Below are 20,151 nucleotides of genomic sequence, written 5' to 3' on the forward strand. Positions count from 1 at the left end.
GTTTCTTCCTCAGCCTTTTTTTTTGTTTTTTTAAATAAGCAGCCTAAAAATAACCCACATGCCAGAGAGATACATTTTGGGTGGGAAAGTTTGCTTCCCTATAGTACCTAGGGAAAGCCTAACAGCAAGGTACTGAGAGGAGTTGAAAACTCAGTAGAGCCAGGTTTCTTGGAACTGGAACACAATTTAAAAGTCCTAGAAATGCCTCAGAAAGTTTGTGGATCTTTACAGTTAACCATTTATTGACACTAGACTAGTAGCTGAACTCACAGTTACAAATATGTTTACATTGTAATCCAGTAAGCTTGTAATCTGTATGTGTAAAAAAAGCAGATATAAAATTTTCATGAAACATTTCTTACCCCTTACGTGTGTAAGGAACTCTGCTATTTTTTCTTCTGCTTGATTAAAAAGTCTGGTCACAATCCACTAAATTGATTTTATGCTGTTTGGAAAACAGCCTGTCAGCTCTCTAGGGTCAGGATCATTTGTTTTGTTTTCCTTGCTGGATACTTATAAGCATAGACCATGGCTTCTAGTAGGCTCATATTTGCTTAATGAATGGATGGATTAGCATGAACTTACATTTTTTACTTTTTCTGTGTGTTATGTCTTTTCAGTACCATGTGTCTGCTTTACCCCACCATCTGCCTACTTGACTTCATAGCTTAAGCTTGCTCATTACTTTACTTGACAGTAGTTCATTTGTGGCTTACTATGTGATTCTTTGGCCTCTATCTTATGGCTTTTCTGCCTATGTTCCCATTGCAAACTGCCATATTCTGTCTGTATTTCCTAGTTTATTTTCCTAAGAGGAGGGCATCTAGTGGTTCCACCCTGGCCTAGTTTGGCCAGAGACATACCTCCTGTTCCTGATTTTGTCAGCCCTGCTTGTGGTGGGGGCAGAGGAGTCAGGAAGAACTCTTCAGCCAAGGTAGTTGAAGAAGTATTTTTTTTTTTTAAGATTTATTTATTTTAAAGGCAAGTGAGCAGGGGAGGGGCGGGGGAGAGGGAGAGAAGTCCTCAAGCAGGCTCCCCTCTGAGCATGAGCCTGACTCGGGGCTTGATCTCACAACCCCAAGAGAGTTGGACACTCAACCGACTGAGCCACCCAGGTGCCCCAAGAAGTATCTTTATAAGAGGCTGAGAGCAAGCCAGGCTGTATGATGGAAATGTCTAGTTCAATAACAAAAATGCCATACTTGATGAGGAGAAACTTTTATTGAGGGCTTTTGATGTGTAAGACAGTATTATTGTGGTGGTGTATAGTGAGGACGACAAAGACATAAAACTATGGTTGTTGAATTAGGCTATTTTGGTTATAAGGAACAAAGATCCACTTATCCACTTAGAACACCTTAGAGACAGAAGAGGTTATTGATCTTCATGAAATCGTACCTAAACTTGCAAAATGGTCTCTGCTATCTTGACTCTTCTGTCTGCCTCACCTCCCACCATGGACTTCCTCTTTCTTTGAACCTCTTTTTAGCTTGGGCTCCGGCTCTTTTTCCACGGCTGCCCCTGCCCGCAGGCCTCTGGTGCTCCGCCCGCCTCTCTTTCTGTACCTCCTTCCCCGTCTCTGCCTCTTTCCTTCCTTCTGTCTCCCCTTTCTCCTCTCGCCTTTTCCCACCTTGTCCTCCTCTCCCTCCCTGCTCCTTCCCTGTCCTCTCTCTGTTCCTCACTCTTCCTCTCTCCTTCCTGCTTCCCAGAATCTGCCTGTGTGTTTAGACTGCATTATTATTTTTAATGAATTTTTTGTTTGTTTTCTCCATTTCTCTCTTAACACTTAGCAGTTTCCTAATACTCCCTGTTCTTTATATATTCTTTCCTACTTTATAATTTCCGTTTCCTTACCACTTCATATGATGTGTGGCCTGTCAGGGCCTGACTTCTTATTAAAATCTTTCAGCTCCACTGCTAACTGCCTACTTTCCTTGGTATTTGACAATTGAAAGAAATATTTTGATTGGGCTAGCTCATCTTTTTGGACTTAAGCACAGCACAGCTCTTCCCAGAAATGGATTGGGTTTTTTGGGAGGTCAGATGCCCATTCTTGTTCTGAATGGGGGTCTAATGAGAAGGTAGAGAGGGTAGGCAGAGAGAGGGAGAGGGAGGAAGGGGTGGAGAGAGAGATGGAGACAGAGAATGAAGATGAACATATGAATGTAGTGAAGGTGTTGTGTGAGTTTCCCTTACACGCCTTGAGTGTACTTTATCTCCAGAACTTAGGGTTCCTACACTCAAGCTGACAGTTCGATTGGTAGAATACCACCAATACCCTAGGAGAATACATTGTAATTACCAAATGACTGAAATAATTTTGTTGGGTTTCAGAGAAGCATCTGTTTGGGGGTAAAACTGAAAAAACGTTTTTCTCTTTGTTTTCGTCTGACCCTTTCAGCACTCTCTTCCTAATACGAGGAAATGGGTATGGAAAGTTTAAAGTACTGTAGATAATACTCTTTTGCATGTGCACATACTTGTATGCTGTGCGCTCTTCTCCCGTGGGAACACCTCTAACTACTCCCCCTCCCACCCCATGCACACTCGTACACACAGCTGTATGGGATCCCGCTTTCACCATAGGAGCTGCTGCCTGCTTCAGTGAGAGTCAGGAGTGCAGTGGGTGGACATATGAAGGGGTGGAGGAGATGAGGAAGGGGAGAAGGACAGAGGGAAGGAGGGAGCAAATAAAAAGGTAAAAGGGAGACAGTTACTCAACTTGGCTGTTGATTACAAACCTTTATTAGTCTCCTAAAGTTGATTACTGATCGTAAGAAAGTGTACAAATATCTGATATAGATAATAGAAAATTCAGTTTCGAGAGGTGTTGTGGTAAATTAATATTTCAAGAATATATTATAAATTAGAACATTGGAAGAAAAATACTAACCGCTTTTCCTTTGATTAGCTATTAATTCAGTTAAAATATCTTCAGTGAGATCTATACTATAGTTTTAATAGAAACTGGACATAGTTGTATGCTTAGGTATGTGACATTTTGACAAGCAACCTAAGATAAAGTTAAATGTAACTTCATACCAATATTATGTTTTTGTGAGTCAACATATTAAGGTATACCTCCTTTTATCCAAGAGGTATGTGCCTCTAAATAGAAACTCTGAAGAAAGCTGTAGGAGAATTTAATATTGAAAAAATGCTTTTGTAGGGTGACAAAAGTTTTACCAAAAAAATCCCATTTGATTGTACATCCAAATTTTAATAAATTAGATTGCTTAAAGTAAGATCTAATTTAAAATGGGGATTTTCTTGATGTGTATATTCTCAGTGATTTCTCTCTGAACTTTTACAGGAATCCATGGGAAAGAGCTATGATGGGAGGGCTTACGTTATTACTGGCATGTGGAACCCCAATGTACCAATATTTCTGGCACTTAATGAAGAAACCCCAAAAGGTAAATTTTCTCATAATAGTCATTATTATTTGCTTTAAATTTTATATTATGGTCAATGTGGTTTTGCTGTGTTTTTTAAAATTCTGGTGCTTATTTAAAATGAAGTTATTCTTACATAGATTTTAAATTTTTTAAAAATACTTTATGCATTTATGGGGAAAACCTCCACTATTCAAAAGAATCCTCCCCCAAAATATGTGAATTAGTTTTATTAGATTATGGAGAAAGTATTTGGGGTTTGTGTTTCATATGTTACCATAGAGTTATTTTATTTGGGGCAATGATGGAAGAGTGTGAAAGAAATGGTGAAAGCAAATTCTTGAATTTTGCCTATCTTTGATAACTATTCTCTTTTTTCCTCATTATAGATTACTTATATTTTTTCATTTTTTAATTGTTCCAATTTTTTGACCTTTGGGATCTTAGTAATGTATATTAAGGATTTTATTTGTGGTAAACACTTTTTCCTAGTTGTTTACCTTTTCATTTTGTTTGACATGTCTAGTGTTAAACAGATAAATTTATGAGTGGTAAATAATACATTTATCATTCATCCCATTGTATTTATTTTTATTCCTACTTTATCCAGATATCTGCCAATTGTGTTTTTTATCCCTCTGCCATCAGTTCTTAAACTAAAATTTAAAGTTTTACCTCATGAGTTATAACTAAAGTTATGTTATACTAAATGTTTTACTGTGATTCAACCAATAATTTATACTGAGAAAATAATGGATCAATTGGTTTGATCTTTCATCTTATATTAGTTACTTTATACCCACAGTAGATTTTTGGTTAAAGACAGGAGCATTAGTGAATACTGATATGGAAATATATTAATGAGCATTAAATGATAATTATTAAATTTCCTTAACAAGAGTATTTACCAGTTCCATAAATTATGTGCATTTGATCACACATCTGTCTATTTCACAATTATTTTTTTTGAATGAATTATTTTTAATGAATTTTTTGTTTGTTTTCTCCATTTCAATGAGGGCTAAAAAGAGAGAAAAATAATGATTATATAGCCTTTCATGTATTAGGAATAAATAATTTTTACACCAACAGTTTGTAAATTCTGGAGACAGGCTTGTAAAGACCAGCCTGTAAACTTCTGTCTTATAATCATTCAGAAAGTAAAAAAAAATAAACCAGTTGATAATTTTGAAGAATAAAATATGGGAACTTCAGGGCGCCTGGGTGGCTCAGTTGGTTAAGCAACTGCCTTCGGCTCAGGTCATGATCCTGGAGTCCCAGGATTGAGTCCTGCATCGGGCTCCCTGCTCAGCGGGGAGTCTGCTTCTCCCTCTGACCCTCTTCCCTCTCGTGCTCGCTATCTCTCATTCTCTCTCTCTCAAATAAATAAATAGAATCTTTAAAAAAAAAATTGGGAACTTCAAATAGTAAGTTATAAAAGCAGTTTTTATCTATTTTTTTAAATCTATTTTTAATATAACACATAGTTCAGTTTAATTTTGGTATTTAATACACATTTGGTCTTCTATTTTTTTCTTTTTTTTAAAGATTTTATTTATTTGGAAGAAGAGAGAGAGAGACTGAGAGAGCACATGAACAGGGGCGGGGAGGGCAGAGGGAGAGGGAGAAGCAGGCTCCCCGCTGAGCAGAAAGCCCAATGAAGGGCTCTATCCCAGGACCCCTGAGCTCATGACCTGAGCCGAAGGCAGACACTTAAACAACTGAGCCACCCAGGCGCTCCTATTTGGTCTTCTATTAAAGGATAATGTATTTTAAAGTTTATTTCTTCTATTAAAATAAACTTTATATAATACTATATTAAAATAATATTCTTGGGGCACCTGGGTGGCTCAGTCAGTTGGGCGACCGACTCTTGGTTTCCGCTGAGGTCATGATCTCATGCGTTATGAGATCAAGCCTGTGTGAGGCTCCAAACTCAGGGGGAGCATGCTTGGGATTTTCTCCCTTTGCCTCTCCTCCCCCTTGTGTGTGCACATGCATGCATGTGCTCTCTCTCTCAAATAAGTAAGTCTTAAAAAAATATTCTTATCTAAAAGATAATGTATTTTATTTTTTTAAAGATTTTATTTATTTATTTGAGAGAGAGAATGAGAGAGAGAGAGAGAGAGAGCAGGAGAGGGGGGAGGGTCAGAGGGAGAAGCAGACTCCCCGCTGAGCAGGGAGCCCGATGTGGGACTCGATCCCGGGACTCCAGGATCATGACCTGAGCTGAAGGCAGTTGCTTAACCAACTGAACCACCCAGGCGCCCAAGATAATGTATTTTAAATTTAAAATTATTTCATATGGCACAAAAAACACTGACCTGATTTCTAAAATTTCCAAATGATATCCTTGAAATTATAAATGACTCAGAGGATTCATGAATCAGGTTTGATTTTTTACAGAAGTTGAAGCTCTGGAGTTGAAATGTCTTGGATCTTTTCACTATACCACCAAGTTGTGTACTCTATTTTGTGTTTTGTGTTATTGTCTCTTACACTTTGACAATACTCCCCTTGGACTTTAAGGTCTGCTAGAGCAAGTACAGTGTCTAGAGAATCCTTGTTTCTCTTGAATTGGCAGTAGAATTTATTTAGTAAGATAATAATTTTTTGTTCAATTTGATATTAATAGAAGTATAATTGATATGTATAAATGTTGTATAATATTTTTTAAAAACATTGTTGAAGCTTTCTTCTAATGATGGGCTTGGTTATTTGAACTTTAACTGAGAACTAAAAATGCTGGACAAAGTAAATTTTAAAAATATTTCAAAAACTAACAAAGAAATGACAATATGGATTAGCCAAACCACAGATTGAAAAACCCAATGAGGGGGTGCCTGGCTGGCTTAGTCAGTAGAGCGTGAGACTCTTATACTCAGGGTCAAGAGTTCAGTCCCCATGTTGGACATGGAGCCTACTTAAGAAAAAAAAAGAGAGAAAGAAAAAAGAAGAACGTGCTGAATCTCAAGCAGGGTAAATAAAATAAAACTCATATTTCAACCTATCATAGTGAAATTAAAGAAAACCAAGAGACACTAGCCTAAAAGATTGTAGATTCATATTAAAGGAAGGCTATGGCCAAGTAAACATTTCAAATAATAACTGAAATTTTGACGGATAACACTATACTATTGCCTAAAACTCCTTTCCAGGGCTCTGATATAGATTTGTAACTGTACAGAACTATTTCATCAGAGCCTTAGTGATTTTCCTGAACATATAATGAGGGGACAATGAGGACACTGACAGATCTCCAGGGACTTCCCTTAAGTCATGCAACATTGAAATATTCATTTAAATAACATTTTCCTCTACAAATTTTACATAGTGAAGGTTGAGTGTCTCCTCTGATTTGACAGTCCTTCCAGTGCAACTCACCAAAGTGAATAATTTCTTGTATCTCTTTTTATAAGATGAAAGGGCAAATCCTTGTGAATTTCTAGAGGCTTCCTGGGAACTTTGAAAAATAGTTCTACTGTCAGAGATTCTGAAAATTTTACCTTATTTTTTATACTAAGGACCTGATTTGAGGAAAGAAAAAGTAAGGTTTCAGAGGAGATTTTGACAATTGATTTAGATAAGATCATGAGTATTGAGAAACATACTTGGAGAACATGGTTACCTACTTGATCAAAGTGACAATACAACATTTAAAGTTAAACATAAGGTAACATGATTGGAAGGAACCTTATTTTTTTCATAAGTGGAAAAACTTTGTTTTCTTGAATAATCAAGTAATAATAAAGCCAGCATAACATACAGAAAATTTCTGCTGCAGATAAACGAGTGTACATGACTGTGGCGGTGGATATGGTCGTCACAGAGGTGGTGGAGCCCGTGCGCTTTCTTCTGGAGACGGTAGTACGTGTGTATCCTGCGAATGAGCGGTTTTGGTATTTCAGCAGAAAGACTTTCACAGAGACTTTCTTCATGAGGTTGAAACAGGTAGGACCTTTTGTTCTTTGCATATAATAACCTGTATATATTTTTTCTATTCTTTTTTAACACCAAGATAATTTCTTAAGTAGTGATAAAAAGTGATAAAAATTTCTCAAATAATCAAGTGATAACATCAAACAGTAGAATATTTGAAAAATCTACATCTAGGTTATGTAAATAAAAACCCAGCTCGTGTAATAATTATGTACTTTTTTCACTAGAAACTTGTACTGTGTATTTGTGAGGTATCCATGTATTTAATAGAAATATTGCTTTATATATATAAAATGACATCCTTTTATATATAATTATTTAGAACCAAAGAAACGGCACAGAAATAGCATTTCTTTATAAAGTTATAATGAAAAAAATTTCCAAGTAATACCTGGGATTAATTGTCATAGTTATTTCTACCAAAATATTATATGAGTACACTGTGTGACTTATCAGTAAGATCATAAAATTATTTTAATACTAAATAAACAAAAGTGGAGTTTCTATGACATCCCTAAATTAGGCAATGTTATAGTAGGTAAAATACATAATTTTTGTTTTGTAGTGAAGGAAGAAGGTAACACTGAAAAATAATTTGAATTCTAATAGTGTCTGTTTTGTGAAATGAGGCTAAAATGCTACATTTGAATAATGGAAATCCCTTATATACTACTTAGTACTGCCATTTCCCAAATTTAATAATTCTTGCTGCTTCATAGACTGTAATATGTGAAATGTAACGTGGTAAAAGCAAGTATCCACATAGTGAACAAATAAAGAAGCCGCTTACCCATTTTCATATAAAAAAAACTTGTTGTTGCTCAGTTAGGCTTCATATACTACATACTTTGAAATTACTTTGTTTTTTGTCTTTTATAAAATATTAGAGTGGTGGTTTGACACACTTTTATTACTATTTGGATTATTTCCTTTTTTGTAGCATATTCTAATGAAGATTGTATGAACAGTATTCAAAATATTAGCCTCGAGTATCTTTTCATATTTTATTATGGAATATTTTCCTCCCTCCCTCCCTCCCTTCTTTTCTTTGCTTTTTTGGTAGCTTAATTGTTCTATCAAAGAATTCACTTGTCATTTTGAACTGAAGGATTATTCAGAGTTGTGTAAGAGCAAATAAAGGCTTGATATAGAAAGTGGTCATCATTCTTCCCAGTGACCATTAATAAATTATGATGTCAATTCTTCCTCCTTGAGACCTGATAAAAAGTTAGCTTCTTCCCATATCTATCTCTCTCTGTATTTTCGCATATCTATACACACACACACACATATATATGGCAAGGTAAACAAGAGTACTAAGATTTATATACTTACATCCATTTCAAGAATATATATATTAGAGTAGGTTTTTATAATTAAATATATTTTCATGTTTTAAAAACTACTGATGTTGAGTGACTGAGTAGTAAGTAATGAAACATTAAAAATACTGTACAAGGTCATTTCATGTGAATTAAGGTTAAATCAGATTTACTTATAATATTCAGCTCTACTAAATGTGAGACTGATTTATTTTTTGTTAATTTTTTTATTGTGAACAATTTTATGCCACAATATTAGAAAATGTAAATGAAATGGACAAAATCCTTAAAAATACAGTTTATCAAAATGATGGACATAGGAATAAATAGAAAATCTGAATTGCCATATGTATAAAATACGTTGAAGATGCAATTAAAATTTTTCCTACAAAGTGAATTCAGTCTGAATGCTTCCAAACACCTACACACTTAGGAAATACACACACAAACACCCACATGGGGTCACACAAAAATGTGAACATACATGCACACAACAAGCTACACAGGCTTTCCCTGAGAATAGAGAAGGAAGGAATACTGTCTGAACACATTTTATCAGGCCAGAAAATAAATTGCCCTGAAAACCTGACAAAGAAACTACAAAATGGAAAAACTACAGTAAGCTCTCTCACATGAACTCAGATGTAGGTTCCTAAACAAAATATTTGCAAACAAGATTCAGGGATTTATAAAATGGATAATTATATATTATGACCATGCAGGTATGGTTTTTTTTTTAAGTTTTTACTTAAATTCCTAAACATACAGTGTAATGTTAGTTCCAGGTGTACGGGGTAGTGATTCAGCACTTGCATACAACATCTGGAGATCATCACAAGTGCACTGTGAGACTGATTTAAATGAATATCAAATATGAAGAAGATAGTTTCTAACTTTAATGGTATAATCTGTGTTCAAGAAAAAATGTGGAAGGCTATGGAGACTGAAGGCATACCTGCCCTGAGTAGAAATAATGAAAAGGAAAAAAATTAAAATCTAAAGAAGTTAAATGAATTGTTAAAATTTATATGGATAATTATTGCAAGAGCTGAAACTATAACTCCTTACTGGAAGTCACACTATGCTGCTGTAAGACTAAGCTAGTTTCTTTCAATATTTCAGAGACTGAGTTGGTTTGTGGCTATTGATAATAATTTGGAGATCTTAGTCTAGACTAGACAACATTGGCAGAAAGAAGGAATTAGGTGAGCATCTAACGCAGTTCAGGGTTACCTAGGAAACTCTGGGTCCAGACCATTCCTAATATGAAGGATTCTGGGATGACTGGATTTATTGAATAACCTCAGAACTAGTCCTCTACTCAAACAGGATTAGATCAGATTCCAGGGGGATAATAACAAGCCAGATGGGATTCCCTCTACCCAAATTAAACGTCAGTTTTCCTGCTCTCAAATATAGCAGGAGTTTATCTGTAGGCTAAGGGATGTATGAAAGTATGACTTACACAAATTAATGTTCATTCAGAGCCAAATAGCATTTTCACTTCATTTTCCACTCACAGGAGTGAAGAGAGCATGGAATAAGAGAACCAAATCTAGGGGATTTGGGAAAATTCCCCAGAGACAGCCCTTTGACCTAAGGCCTGAGAGAGGAATAGAATTTAATTAAAGTGTGGAAGAGTATCTGCAAATGCCCAGAGAGCTGGAAAGATTAGGGAGCACAGAAGAGGGGAGAACAGTAGGTAATGATGAGAGGAACCTAGGTCCCTGATCACATGAAGCTTTGTAGTCCATGGTAAGAGTTTTTTCTAAATCAGCTTCATTGAGGTATAATTAGCACACAATACAATGCATCCATTTTAGTTGTATATTTTGATGAGTTGGGCAAACTTATACACTTGAATAACCACTATTAAAATTAAGATAGACAACATTTTCATCACTTAAAAGTTCCATTGTGCCATCTCAGCCATTCCTCCCCAGGCTCTGCCTCAGACAAGCAGTAATCTTCTTTCTGTCATTATAGATTAGAATTGTCTTTTCTAGAGTTTCATATAACTGAAATTGTACAGTATGTACTCTTTTGTGTAAGCCTTCTTTAATAGAACAGTGTTTTTGAGATTCATCCATGTTGTGTGTGTCAGTAACTCATTCCTTTTTATTGTGACATGATAGACCTTTATAAGGATATACCAGAAGTTGTTCAGCCCTTTATCTCTTGGGAATTTGACTTGTTTCCAGTTTTTGACTAGTATGGTTAAAGCTGCTATGTACATGTCTTTATGTGGACATAGGTTTTCATTTATCGTGGATAGATAACTAGAAGTGGAATTGCTGTGTCATATGGTTAAGTGTATACTTCGTAAGAAACAGCCAAACTGTTCTCTGAGGTGCTTGATCACTTTATTTCACTTTGGCAATTTATGTGTTCCAATTTCTCCTTGTCCTTGCCAACACTTAGTATTATTAGTCTTTTAAATTTTGGCTCTTCTTCTGGTTGTGTAGATGTAACTCATTGCAGTGTTAATTTGCATTTCACATAATGATTTTGAGCTTCTTGTGCTTATTGTTCATTTATATATCTTCATTATGAAATATTCAGATTTTTTGTCCATATTTTGTCTTACTGAGTTAGAGAGTTCTTTATATATTCTGAATATGTCTTTTGTCAGATACATTTATTCTAAATATTCCCTCCCCCAACAGTGGTTTGCCTTTTTACTTAACAATGCCTTTTGAAGAGCTGAGGTTTTTAATTTTGATGGCTATATTTACCAATATTTTGTTTTATTATTTGTGCTTTTTGTGTCACATCTAGGAAATCTTTGCCTTAAGGTTGTGAAGATGCTCTCAGGTTTTCTTCTAGAGTTTTATAGTTTTAAGCCTATGATCCATTTTGAGTTAATTTTTATATATGGTATGAAGTAAAGCTGAGGTCCTCTTCCCACATCTTTCTCATGTGGATATCCAGTTGTTCTGTCATCATTTGTTGAGAAGACTTGTCTTTTATCTACTGAATTAGCTGTTAACCTTTGCCCCAAATTAATTGACCATTGATTTGTAGGTCTGTTTCCTGGAGTCAATATCCTGTTCCATTGATCTTTAGGTCTGTTTTTATACCAATACCACACAGTCTTGACCACTATAACTTTTTAGTAAATTTTAAAGTCTGGTGTTGTAAGATTTCTGATGTTTTTCAAAGTTGTTTTGTCTCTTTCACATTTTTTTTTCATTTTCATCGGAATTTTAACATTAGTTTGTCAGTTTGTAGAAAAACGTCTGCCCCAATTTTGATTGGGATTGCCTTATATCTGTATATCACTTTGGAAAGACCTGATATAGTAACAGTATCGAGCCTTTCCCATATATGAAAAGCCCACAGCTAATATCCTTAATGGGGAAAAACAGTCTTTCCCCTAAGGTCAGGAACAAGACAAGGATGTCCACTCTCAATGCTTTTATTCAACATAGTATTGAAGTCCTAGCCACAGCAATCAGACAAGAAAGACCTGTACTTCTGAAACAAATAATACATTATATGTTTAAAAAAAAAAAAAAGGTTGTAGGAAGGGAAAAATGAAGGGGGAGAATCGGAGGGGGAGACAAACCATGAGAGACTATGGACTCTGAGAAACAAACTGAGGGTTCTAGAGGGGAGGGGGTTGGGGGGATGGGTTAGCCTGGTGATGGGTATTAAAGAGGGCACGTTCTGCATGGAGCACTGGGTGTTATATGCAAACAATGAATCGTGGAACATCACATCAAAAACTAATGATGTAATGTATGGTGATTAACATAACATAAAAAAAAAAGGCATCCAAATCAGTAAGGAAGAAGTAAAATTTTCACTATTTGCAGATGATATGATACCCTTTATAGAAAACATGAAAGACTCCACCAAAAAACTGCTAAAACTGATAAATGAATTTGGTAAAGTCACAGGATACAAAATCAATGTACAGAAATCTCTTGCATTTCTATACACCAATAATGAAGCGGCAGAAAGAGAAATTAAAACAATCCCATTTACAAGTTGCACTAAAAATCGTAAGTTACCTAGGAGTAAGCCTAATCAAAGCGGTGAAAGACCTGTACTCTGCAAACTATAGATGAAAGAAATTGAAGATGACATAAAGAAAAGGAAAGGCATTCCATGCTCAGGAATCGGAAGAATAGTTAAAATGTCTGTATTATCCAAAGAAGTCTACATATCTAATGCAATCCCTATCAAAATACCACCAGCATTTGTTACAGAACTAGAACAAACAATCCTAAAATTTGTATGGAACCACAAAAGACCCCATATAGGCAAATCAGTCTTGAAAAAGAAAAGCAAAGCTGGAGGCATCAAATTCTAGACTTCAAGTTATATTACAAAACTGTAGTGATCAAGAGAGTATGGTACTGGCACAAAAACAGACAAATAGATCAGTGGAACAGGATAGAGAACTCAGAAATGGACCCAAATTACAGGTCAGTTAATCTTTGACAAAGCAGAAAGAATATCCAATGGGAAAAACACCATCTTTTCAACAAATGATGTTGGGAAAACTGGACAGCAAAATGCAAAAGAATGAAACTGGACCACTTTCTCACACCATACAGAAAAATAAATTCAAAATACATTAAAGACCTGAAACCATAAAAATCCGAGAAGAAAACATAGGCAGTAATGTCTCTGACATCGGCTGTAGCAACTTTTTTCTAGATAGGTCCCTGAGGCAAAGGAAACAAAAGCAAAAGTAAACTATTGGGACTGCATCAAAATAAAAAGCTTCTGCACAGCAAAGGAAACAGTCAGTGAAACTAAAAGGCAACCTATGGAATGAAAGAAGATATTTGCAAAGACATATCTGATAAAGGGTTAGTATCCAAAATATGTAAAGAACTGATACAACTCACCCCCCAAAAATAATCCAATTTAAAAATGCAGAAGACATGAACATTTTTCCAAAGAAGACATACAGATGGTCAACATACACATAAAAGATGCTTATCATCATTTATCATCAATGAAATGCAAATCCATACTACAATGAGATATCACCTTACACCTGTCAGAATGGTTAAAATCAACAACACAAGAAACAGGTGTTGACAAGGATGTGAAGAAGGAACCCTGTTACACTGTTGGTAGGAATCCAAATTGGCACAGCCACTGTGGAAAACAGTATTGAGGTTCTTCAGAAAGTTAAAAATAGAACTACCCTATGATCCAGCAATCACACTACTGGGTATTTACCCAAAGAATACAAAAACAGTAATTCAAGGGGATACATGCACCCCGTTGTTTTTAGCAGGATTATTTGCAATAACCAAGATATGGAAGCAGCCCAAGTGTCCATCAATTAAGGAATGGATAAAGAAGAGGTGGTATGTATACAATGGAATATTATTCAGCCATAAAATAGAATGAAATCTTGCCATTTGCAACAACATGGATGAAGCTAGAGAGTATAATGCTAAGTGAAATAAGTCAAAGAAAAATACCATATGATTTCACTTACATGTGGAATTTAAGAAACATAACAAATGAACAAAGAGAAAGGAGAGAGAGAGACAGACAAACAAGAAGCAGACTCTTAATTCTAGAGAGCAAATTGATGGTTTCCGGAGGGAGGGTGGGTGAGGAGATGGGTGAAATATATGTTGGGGATTAAGGAGTGCAGTTGTCATGATGAGTACCAGGTGATTAAAAATAAAAACTTAAAAAAAACCCCAATATCAAGTCTTCCAATCAGTGGACATGGCATATCACAAGCTTATATAGCTTTTCTTTAATTCCTCTCAGCAATGTTATGTCACTTTTAGTATACAGGTTTTATTCATATTTTGTTACATTTATCTCCAAGTATTTAATATTTTTATGTGACTAAAGATGTATTTTGTAAAATTTAAATTTTTGATTGTTCATTGCTAGAATATAAATATTTGCTTTTTGTATATTGACCTTATTTCCTGCAAATTTGCTAAGTTCATTTGTTTTTATAAATCCTTGAGTGTTTTTCATATACACTATAATGTCATCAATGTATAAAGACAATTTATATCTTTCTTTTCCAATCCGAATGCTCTCATTTCTTTTTCTTGCCTTGCTGAGTGTTTTTCCCCCATGAGCAGTGTTAAGTTTTATGAAATATTTTTTTGTGTGTATATATTGAAGTTGTTCCTTTTTTTCTCCATTACTATGCTGAATGACTGGTTTTTGGAATGTTAAACTATTTGCATTCTTTGGGATGAGCCCCACTTATCCTAATACAATGATGGTATTCTTTTTATGTATTAGTCATGATAATCTTTTTATATATAAGATTTGAATTATATAGATAAAATATATAAGATTTATATATATAGATTTGAATTAGTAGTATTTTGTTAATGATTTTTATGTCTATTTTCATGAGGAATATTGGTCTGTAGTTTTCTTGTAATGTCTTTGTCAGGTTCTAGTATTGGTGTAATGTTCTCACAAAATGAGTTGAGATTTGTATTTTCTATTTGCTTGAAGAATTTAAGATTATACTATTTTTTTCCTTAAATGTTGGATAGAATTCACCAGTGAAACCATATGGGCCTATAGTTTACTTTGTGGGAAGGCTTTTAGTTACTGGTTTACTGGTAACCAGTTCTGTTTACTATTATTTTATTTCTTCTTGAGTTGTTGGTGATTTGTATCTTTCAAGAAATTTTCAGTTTAATCAAGGATATTTATTGCTTAAAATATTGTCTTATTTTCTTCTTAATGTCTTTAGGATTTGTACGATCTGCCTTTATTTCTGATATTGGTAATTTATGTAATCTCTTTTCTTTTTTAAATTAGCCTAGCTGGAGGTTTAATAATTTTATTGACATTCTTCTTTCAAAAAATCAAAAAATCCCTGTTGTTTTTCTGTTTTCTGTTGATTCCTTTTGTTTTCTTTGTCATTTCTTTTTTTTCCCCCTCCTGCTTTGGCTTTAACTTGTTTTTCTTTTTCTAGTTTCTTCATGTGAGGATTAGATCACTGATTAATTTTTTTCTGGGGCGCCTGGGTGGCTCAGTCATTGGGCGTCTGCCTTTGGCTCAGGTTATGATCCTGGGGTCCTGGGATCGAGCCCCGCATCAGGTTCCCTGCTCAGTGGGAAGCCTGCTTCTCCCTCTCCCACCCCCCTGCTTGTGTTCCCTCTCTTGCTGTGTCTTCTGTCAAATAAATAAATAAAATCTTAAAAAAAAATTTTTTTTTTTCTCTGATGACTTTTCATTGGTTTTAACTTCACCTGTAACTACTGCTTTAGCTGCACCCATAAGACTTGGTATTTTGTATGTTCATTTGATTTGAAATAGTCCACATCCTGTATTATTTCTTTTGTGATTTATGGGTTGTTTAGAAGTGTACTGTTTAATTTCCAAATATTTGTGATTTTTCCAGGTATCTTTCTGCTACTGATTCTAATTTTGTCTCATTTTGTTCAGAGAACATAGTCTGTGTCATTTGAATCCTTTTAAGTTGTTTAAACTTACTTTATGACTTAGTATATGGTCCATCTTGGTAAATGTTCCAAGAGTACTTGTAAGGAATGTGTATTCTGCAGTTGTTGAGTAGAGTATTTTATAAATGTCAATTATGTTAAGTACTATGAAAGGGCTTTCTGTCAAGTCTACTCAGTTCTCCATATATTAAATGAGATCTCTCCATTCTTGTTGGAAGTAACAACTTCCATGACTATTACTATAAGCAGTAGTGGTGATAGCAGCTATATTACTACATGCGGTATGCTGTTCTAAGCATTTTAAAAGGATTAACGTATGTAATCCTCAGTACAACCATTGAGGTGTAGGTGCCATTATTGTCATTTTTCAAATAAGCATTTGGCACAGGAAGGTTATTAGTTGGTAGATGAGGAATTAAACCTAAGAAGTTTGGCTCTAAAACTTATCCTTGTGAAATGATTATGAGAAAGGGAAAATATGCTAGTCATAACACAAAAATTGGGATTTTTTTTCCTGTGAAAACTTTTCTGTATGAGTCCTAGTAATTTTTGTTATATTTCACTTCAACTTGTCTTCTTTACTTGCAACATCTTTGACTGTTGACATCACTAATTACATTAGTATTATATGTGAAGAGCTTAGAAATAAGATCTAAGGACTTATAACATTTGAAAAATGGGCAGTGCACTTTACCCCTCGAAGAAAACAGACTCTTAGCTGCTGAAATGATGTATGATGCTGATCTGGAAAGAACATGCTGCTTATATGGAATCATTTGGAAACTGCTTGCCTAAAAGATGCCTCCTCCAAAAGCCTTTCTAATACTAATGAACAACTGTTATTTTATTATTTGATGCTATTCCACTGCTTTAAAGCTTTGCTACCTGTTAAAATGCTGGTATCCCCAGGAAATAGACCCTAATAACTTTTACCAGTCATATTATCTTCACTATTGATGAGTTTAATGAGACTCTTTCCTTAGGCTAGATTTCATTAGAGGACAAGATTAAGAAATCAAGAGGGCATTCCTGCGTGATGTGTGAAGTGTTAGCAAATTGAAGAAAGAGGGCCAAAGGCCTGTATAGCTTATTTTATAGTTTTTCTGAAATAACAGTACTCATTTTAAAAATGATTTTCAGTGCTTAGTTTAGTTTATTAAACATTTATTTAGTGCTACAACGTGATAGGCATTATGCTAGGTATTGGGGATACATGAATGAATAACATACGTTCTCTGTCTTGAAGGAGTAAGAATGTAGTGGTAAAAATATTATACCACTAGGTAATCCTTCCAACTGTAGAAGTATATGCAAAATGTAGAAGTCATGTTCATCAATCACACATTGGACTGAACGTAGTCTTCCTGGGGTTGTATCTCAGCTTACCATTTCCTAGATGTTTTACCTTAGGCAAGATACTCCTTGTCTCTGAAATGTGGAGTTTTATTATACCACCTCAGAGAGTTGTTAAAAGAAAACTTTCTTTTCCTTTACTATGATTCACACCACTTCACTTCTTAAAACAGATGGGTGGGTGTTTTCCCATATCAATCATCCAACTCTGGATACCAACTGGATGTCCTAAAATTCAGTTATGACACTACCTGGAGTTAGCACAGACCCCACAGGTTAAGGACTCAGTCCCCCTACCCCCAACTTCAAACACCAGTTGTAAGTCCAGTTTGACACATTTGCTTTTGACTAAGTGGCTATAAATTGGAGGTTCCCACGACCCCCTCCTCAGATTTGATAATTTGCTAGAATGGCTTGCAGAACTCAAGAAAACAGTTTACTTACATTATTTTATTATAAAAGAATATAACTCAGGAACAGCCAGATGGAAGAGATGCATAAGACAAGGTATGGGGGAAGGGCTATGGATTGTGGAGATTTCATGCCCTCTCCAGGCACACCACCCTCCCAGCATCTCCCTGTGTTCACCAATCCAGAAACTTTCGGAATCCCTTTATTAATGGATTTTTATGGAGGCTCTGTTATATAGGCATGATTGATTAAATCATTGACCATTAGTGATTAACTCACTGATCGGCCCCTTTCTCCTCCTTGGAGGTTGGGGAGTGGATTTGAAAGTTGTGACCCTCTAATCACACTGTTGAGCATATCCAGCCCTTTCCTCCCCCTAGTCTTTAGGGGCTTTCCAAAGTCACCTCATTAACACAAACTCCAGTGTGGTTGAAAGGGGCATGTTAGGAAAAGATGCTCCTTTTACCTTTATTGCTCTGGAGCTATTACAGAAAATGGGAACAAAAACCAAATATTAAAAAAAAATTTTTTTTACTAATTTCACAGGTAGAATTTAGTGATTCACCAATTGCATTAACACCCAGTGCTCATTACATTAAGTGCCCTCTTTAATGCCCATCACCCATTTATCCCTTCCCCCCCACCTCCCCTCCAGCAACTGTTTGTTTCCTAGAGTTCAGCATCTCTTATGGTTCGTCTCCCTCTCAATTGTCATCTTATTTTATTTTTCCTTCCCTTCCCCTATGTTCATCTGTTTTGTTTCCTAAATTCCACATATGAGTGAAATCATGTGCTATTTGTCTTTCTCTGACTGACTTATTTCGCTTAGCATAATACCCTCTAGTTCCATCCACATCATTGCAAATAGCAAGATTTCATTCTTTTTGATGGCTCAGTAGTATTCTGTTTTATATATAAATACACACACACACCCCACATTTTCTTCATCCATCTGTCGATGGACATCTGGGCTCTTTTCATATGACAAAAACCAAATATTACAACAAAAGATGTTTCTTTTACCTTTATAGCCATGGAATTTTTTCAGGAGTCAGGATGAAGACCAAAAATACATGTCTTATTATATCACAGTATCGTAATTCTTATGATGAATAAATAAGAATTCATGTAAAGCTCTTTAGAATAGTGCTTGTCATCTGGCAAATCCTTAATTATTAGCTATTGTTATTATTAATGCTAATTGACTACTTGATTTCTTCTAGTCTGTATTCTCTTTGGGGGGAGTCCTTTCAGCCTAAAGTAAGTGAATCAATCAATCAATCAATCAGTAAATGAATAACTGTGGTAAGGAAGTTTAGGCTTTTGAAGGTATCACAAAGCAGAGAAGGGCATTTCATTCAGAGAAAACAGTTGAGTAAATTCTTAAAACTGATGCAAGGTGGTATGCTCAAGATATGTAGAAAAATTAGATATTGCTGAAGCATCAATGCACATGATGGATAATTACTCTAAATAGGTAGTCATTACCATGCTTAGTTATTTAGAGCCTTTCCTCAGGTTGGGAGGATTTTAAAAGCTGTGAATGACCCTAGATTTGTAATTCAGGAAGGTCACTCTGACAACAGTGAAAAGGATGTTGATACTGGAGGCAGTAGATACGAAGTGAGTAGGCAGTGGTAGTGGGGATTGTAGAACAGAGGAATTAGAGAGGCATTAATAAAGACAGTAAGATTTGGTGTTTGATTTGATGTGAAGCTGAGGGAAAAGAAGGAGGCTCTTTTTTTAAAAGATTTTATTATTTATTGAGATAAAGAGAGCTGGTGAGCGTGTATGTGAGGTGGGGAAGGGAGAGAGAATCGCAAGCAGACTCCACACTGAGCTTGGAGCCCCATATGGGACTCAGTCTCACCACCCCAAGATCATGACCCGAGCCAAAATCAAGAGTTGGGTGCTTAACCCACTGAGCCACCTAGGTGCCCTAGGCTAGGATTACTTCTAAGTGACTGGGTGGTTGGGAGAAAAGTTTTAAAGACTCTTGAGGAAAGTCAGTGGAGTTTCAGATATGCTGGCTGAATTTAATGGTTCTGTGGGGCTCCCAGGTTAGTAGGCAGTTTGTATTCTGACCTTGGGAAATAAAGATTTTAAAAGTGGTTAATACTTGGGAATTGTGAATAGGAGTAGATGAAATCATCTAGATCCCAAGTGTTGAATGAGGAGTGGAGCACTTGGGAAATAGACATTTGAAAGACTGGTAGAAGAGGATTGAGCCAAGTAAATCTAAGCGCAGATACAGGGATGAAATCACAAGAGCATGAGGCCAAGGAAGGCAAGGAAGGAAATTGT

General features: G+C 35.5%; 1 protein-coding gene across 4 annotated transcripts in view; it reads left to right on the plus strand.

Annotated features, from left to right (window-relative positions):
- Positions 1–20,151, plus strand: part of RABGAP1L (RAB GTPase activating protein 1 like) — a 762,700-nt gene that overhangs the window by 127,869 nt on the left and 614,680 nt on the right. For all 4 annotated transcript variants that reach the window (XM_025877662.2, XM_073900045.1, XM_073900044.1 and 1 more), the window contains 2 exons: positions 3,314–3,416; positions 7,180–7,346. In XM_025877662.2, the coding sequence (XP_025733447.1) occupies positions 3,314–3,416; positions 7,180–7,346 (270 nt within the window). The remainder of the gene's footprint in view (positions 1–3,313; positions 3,417–7,179; positions 7,347–20,151) is intronic.

The sequence above is a fragment of the Callorhinus ursinus genome, unplaced genomic scaffold, assembly GCF_003265705.2.
Source record: "Callorhinus ursinus isolate GAN/ISIS: 27379988/994484 unplaced genomic scaffold, GSC_fseal_2.0 scaffold13, whole genome shotgun sequence".
NCBI lineage: Eukaryota > Metazoa > Chordata > Mammalia > Carnivora > Otariidae > Callorhinus > Callorhinus ursinus.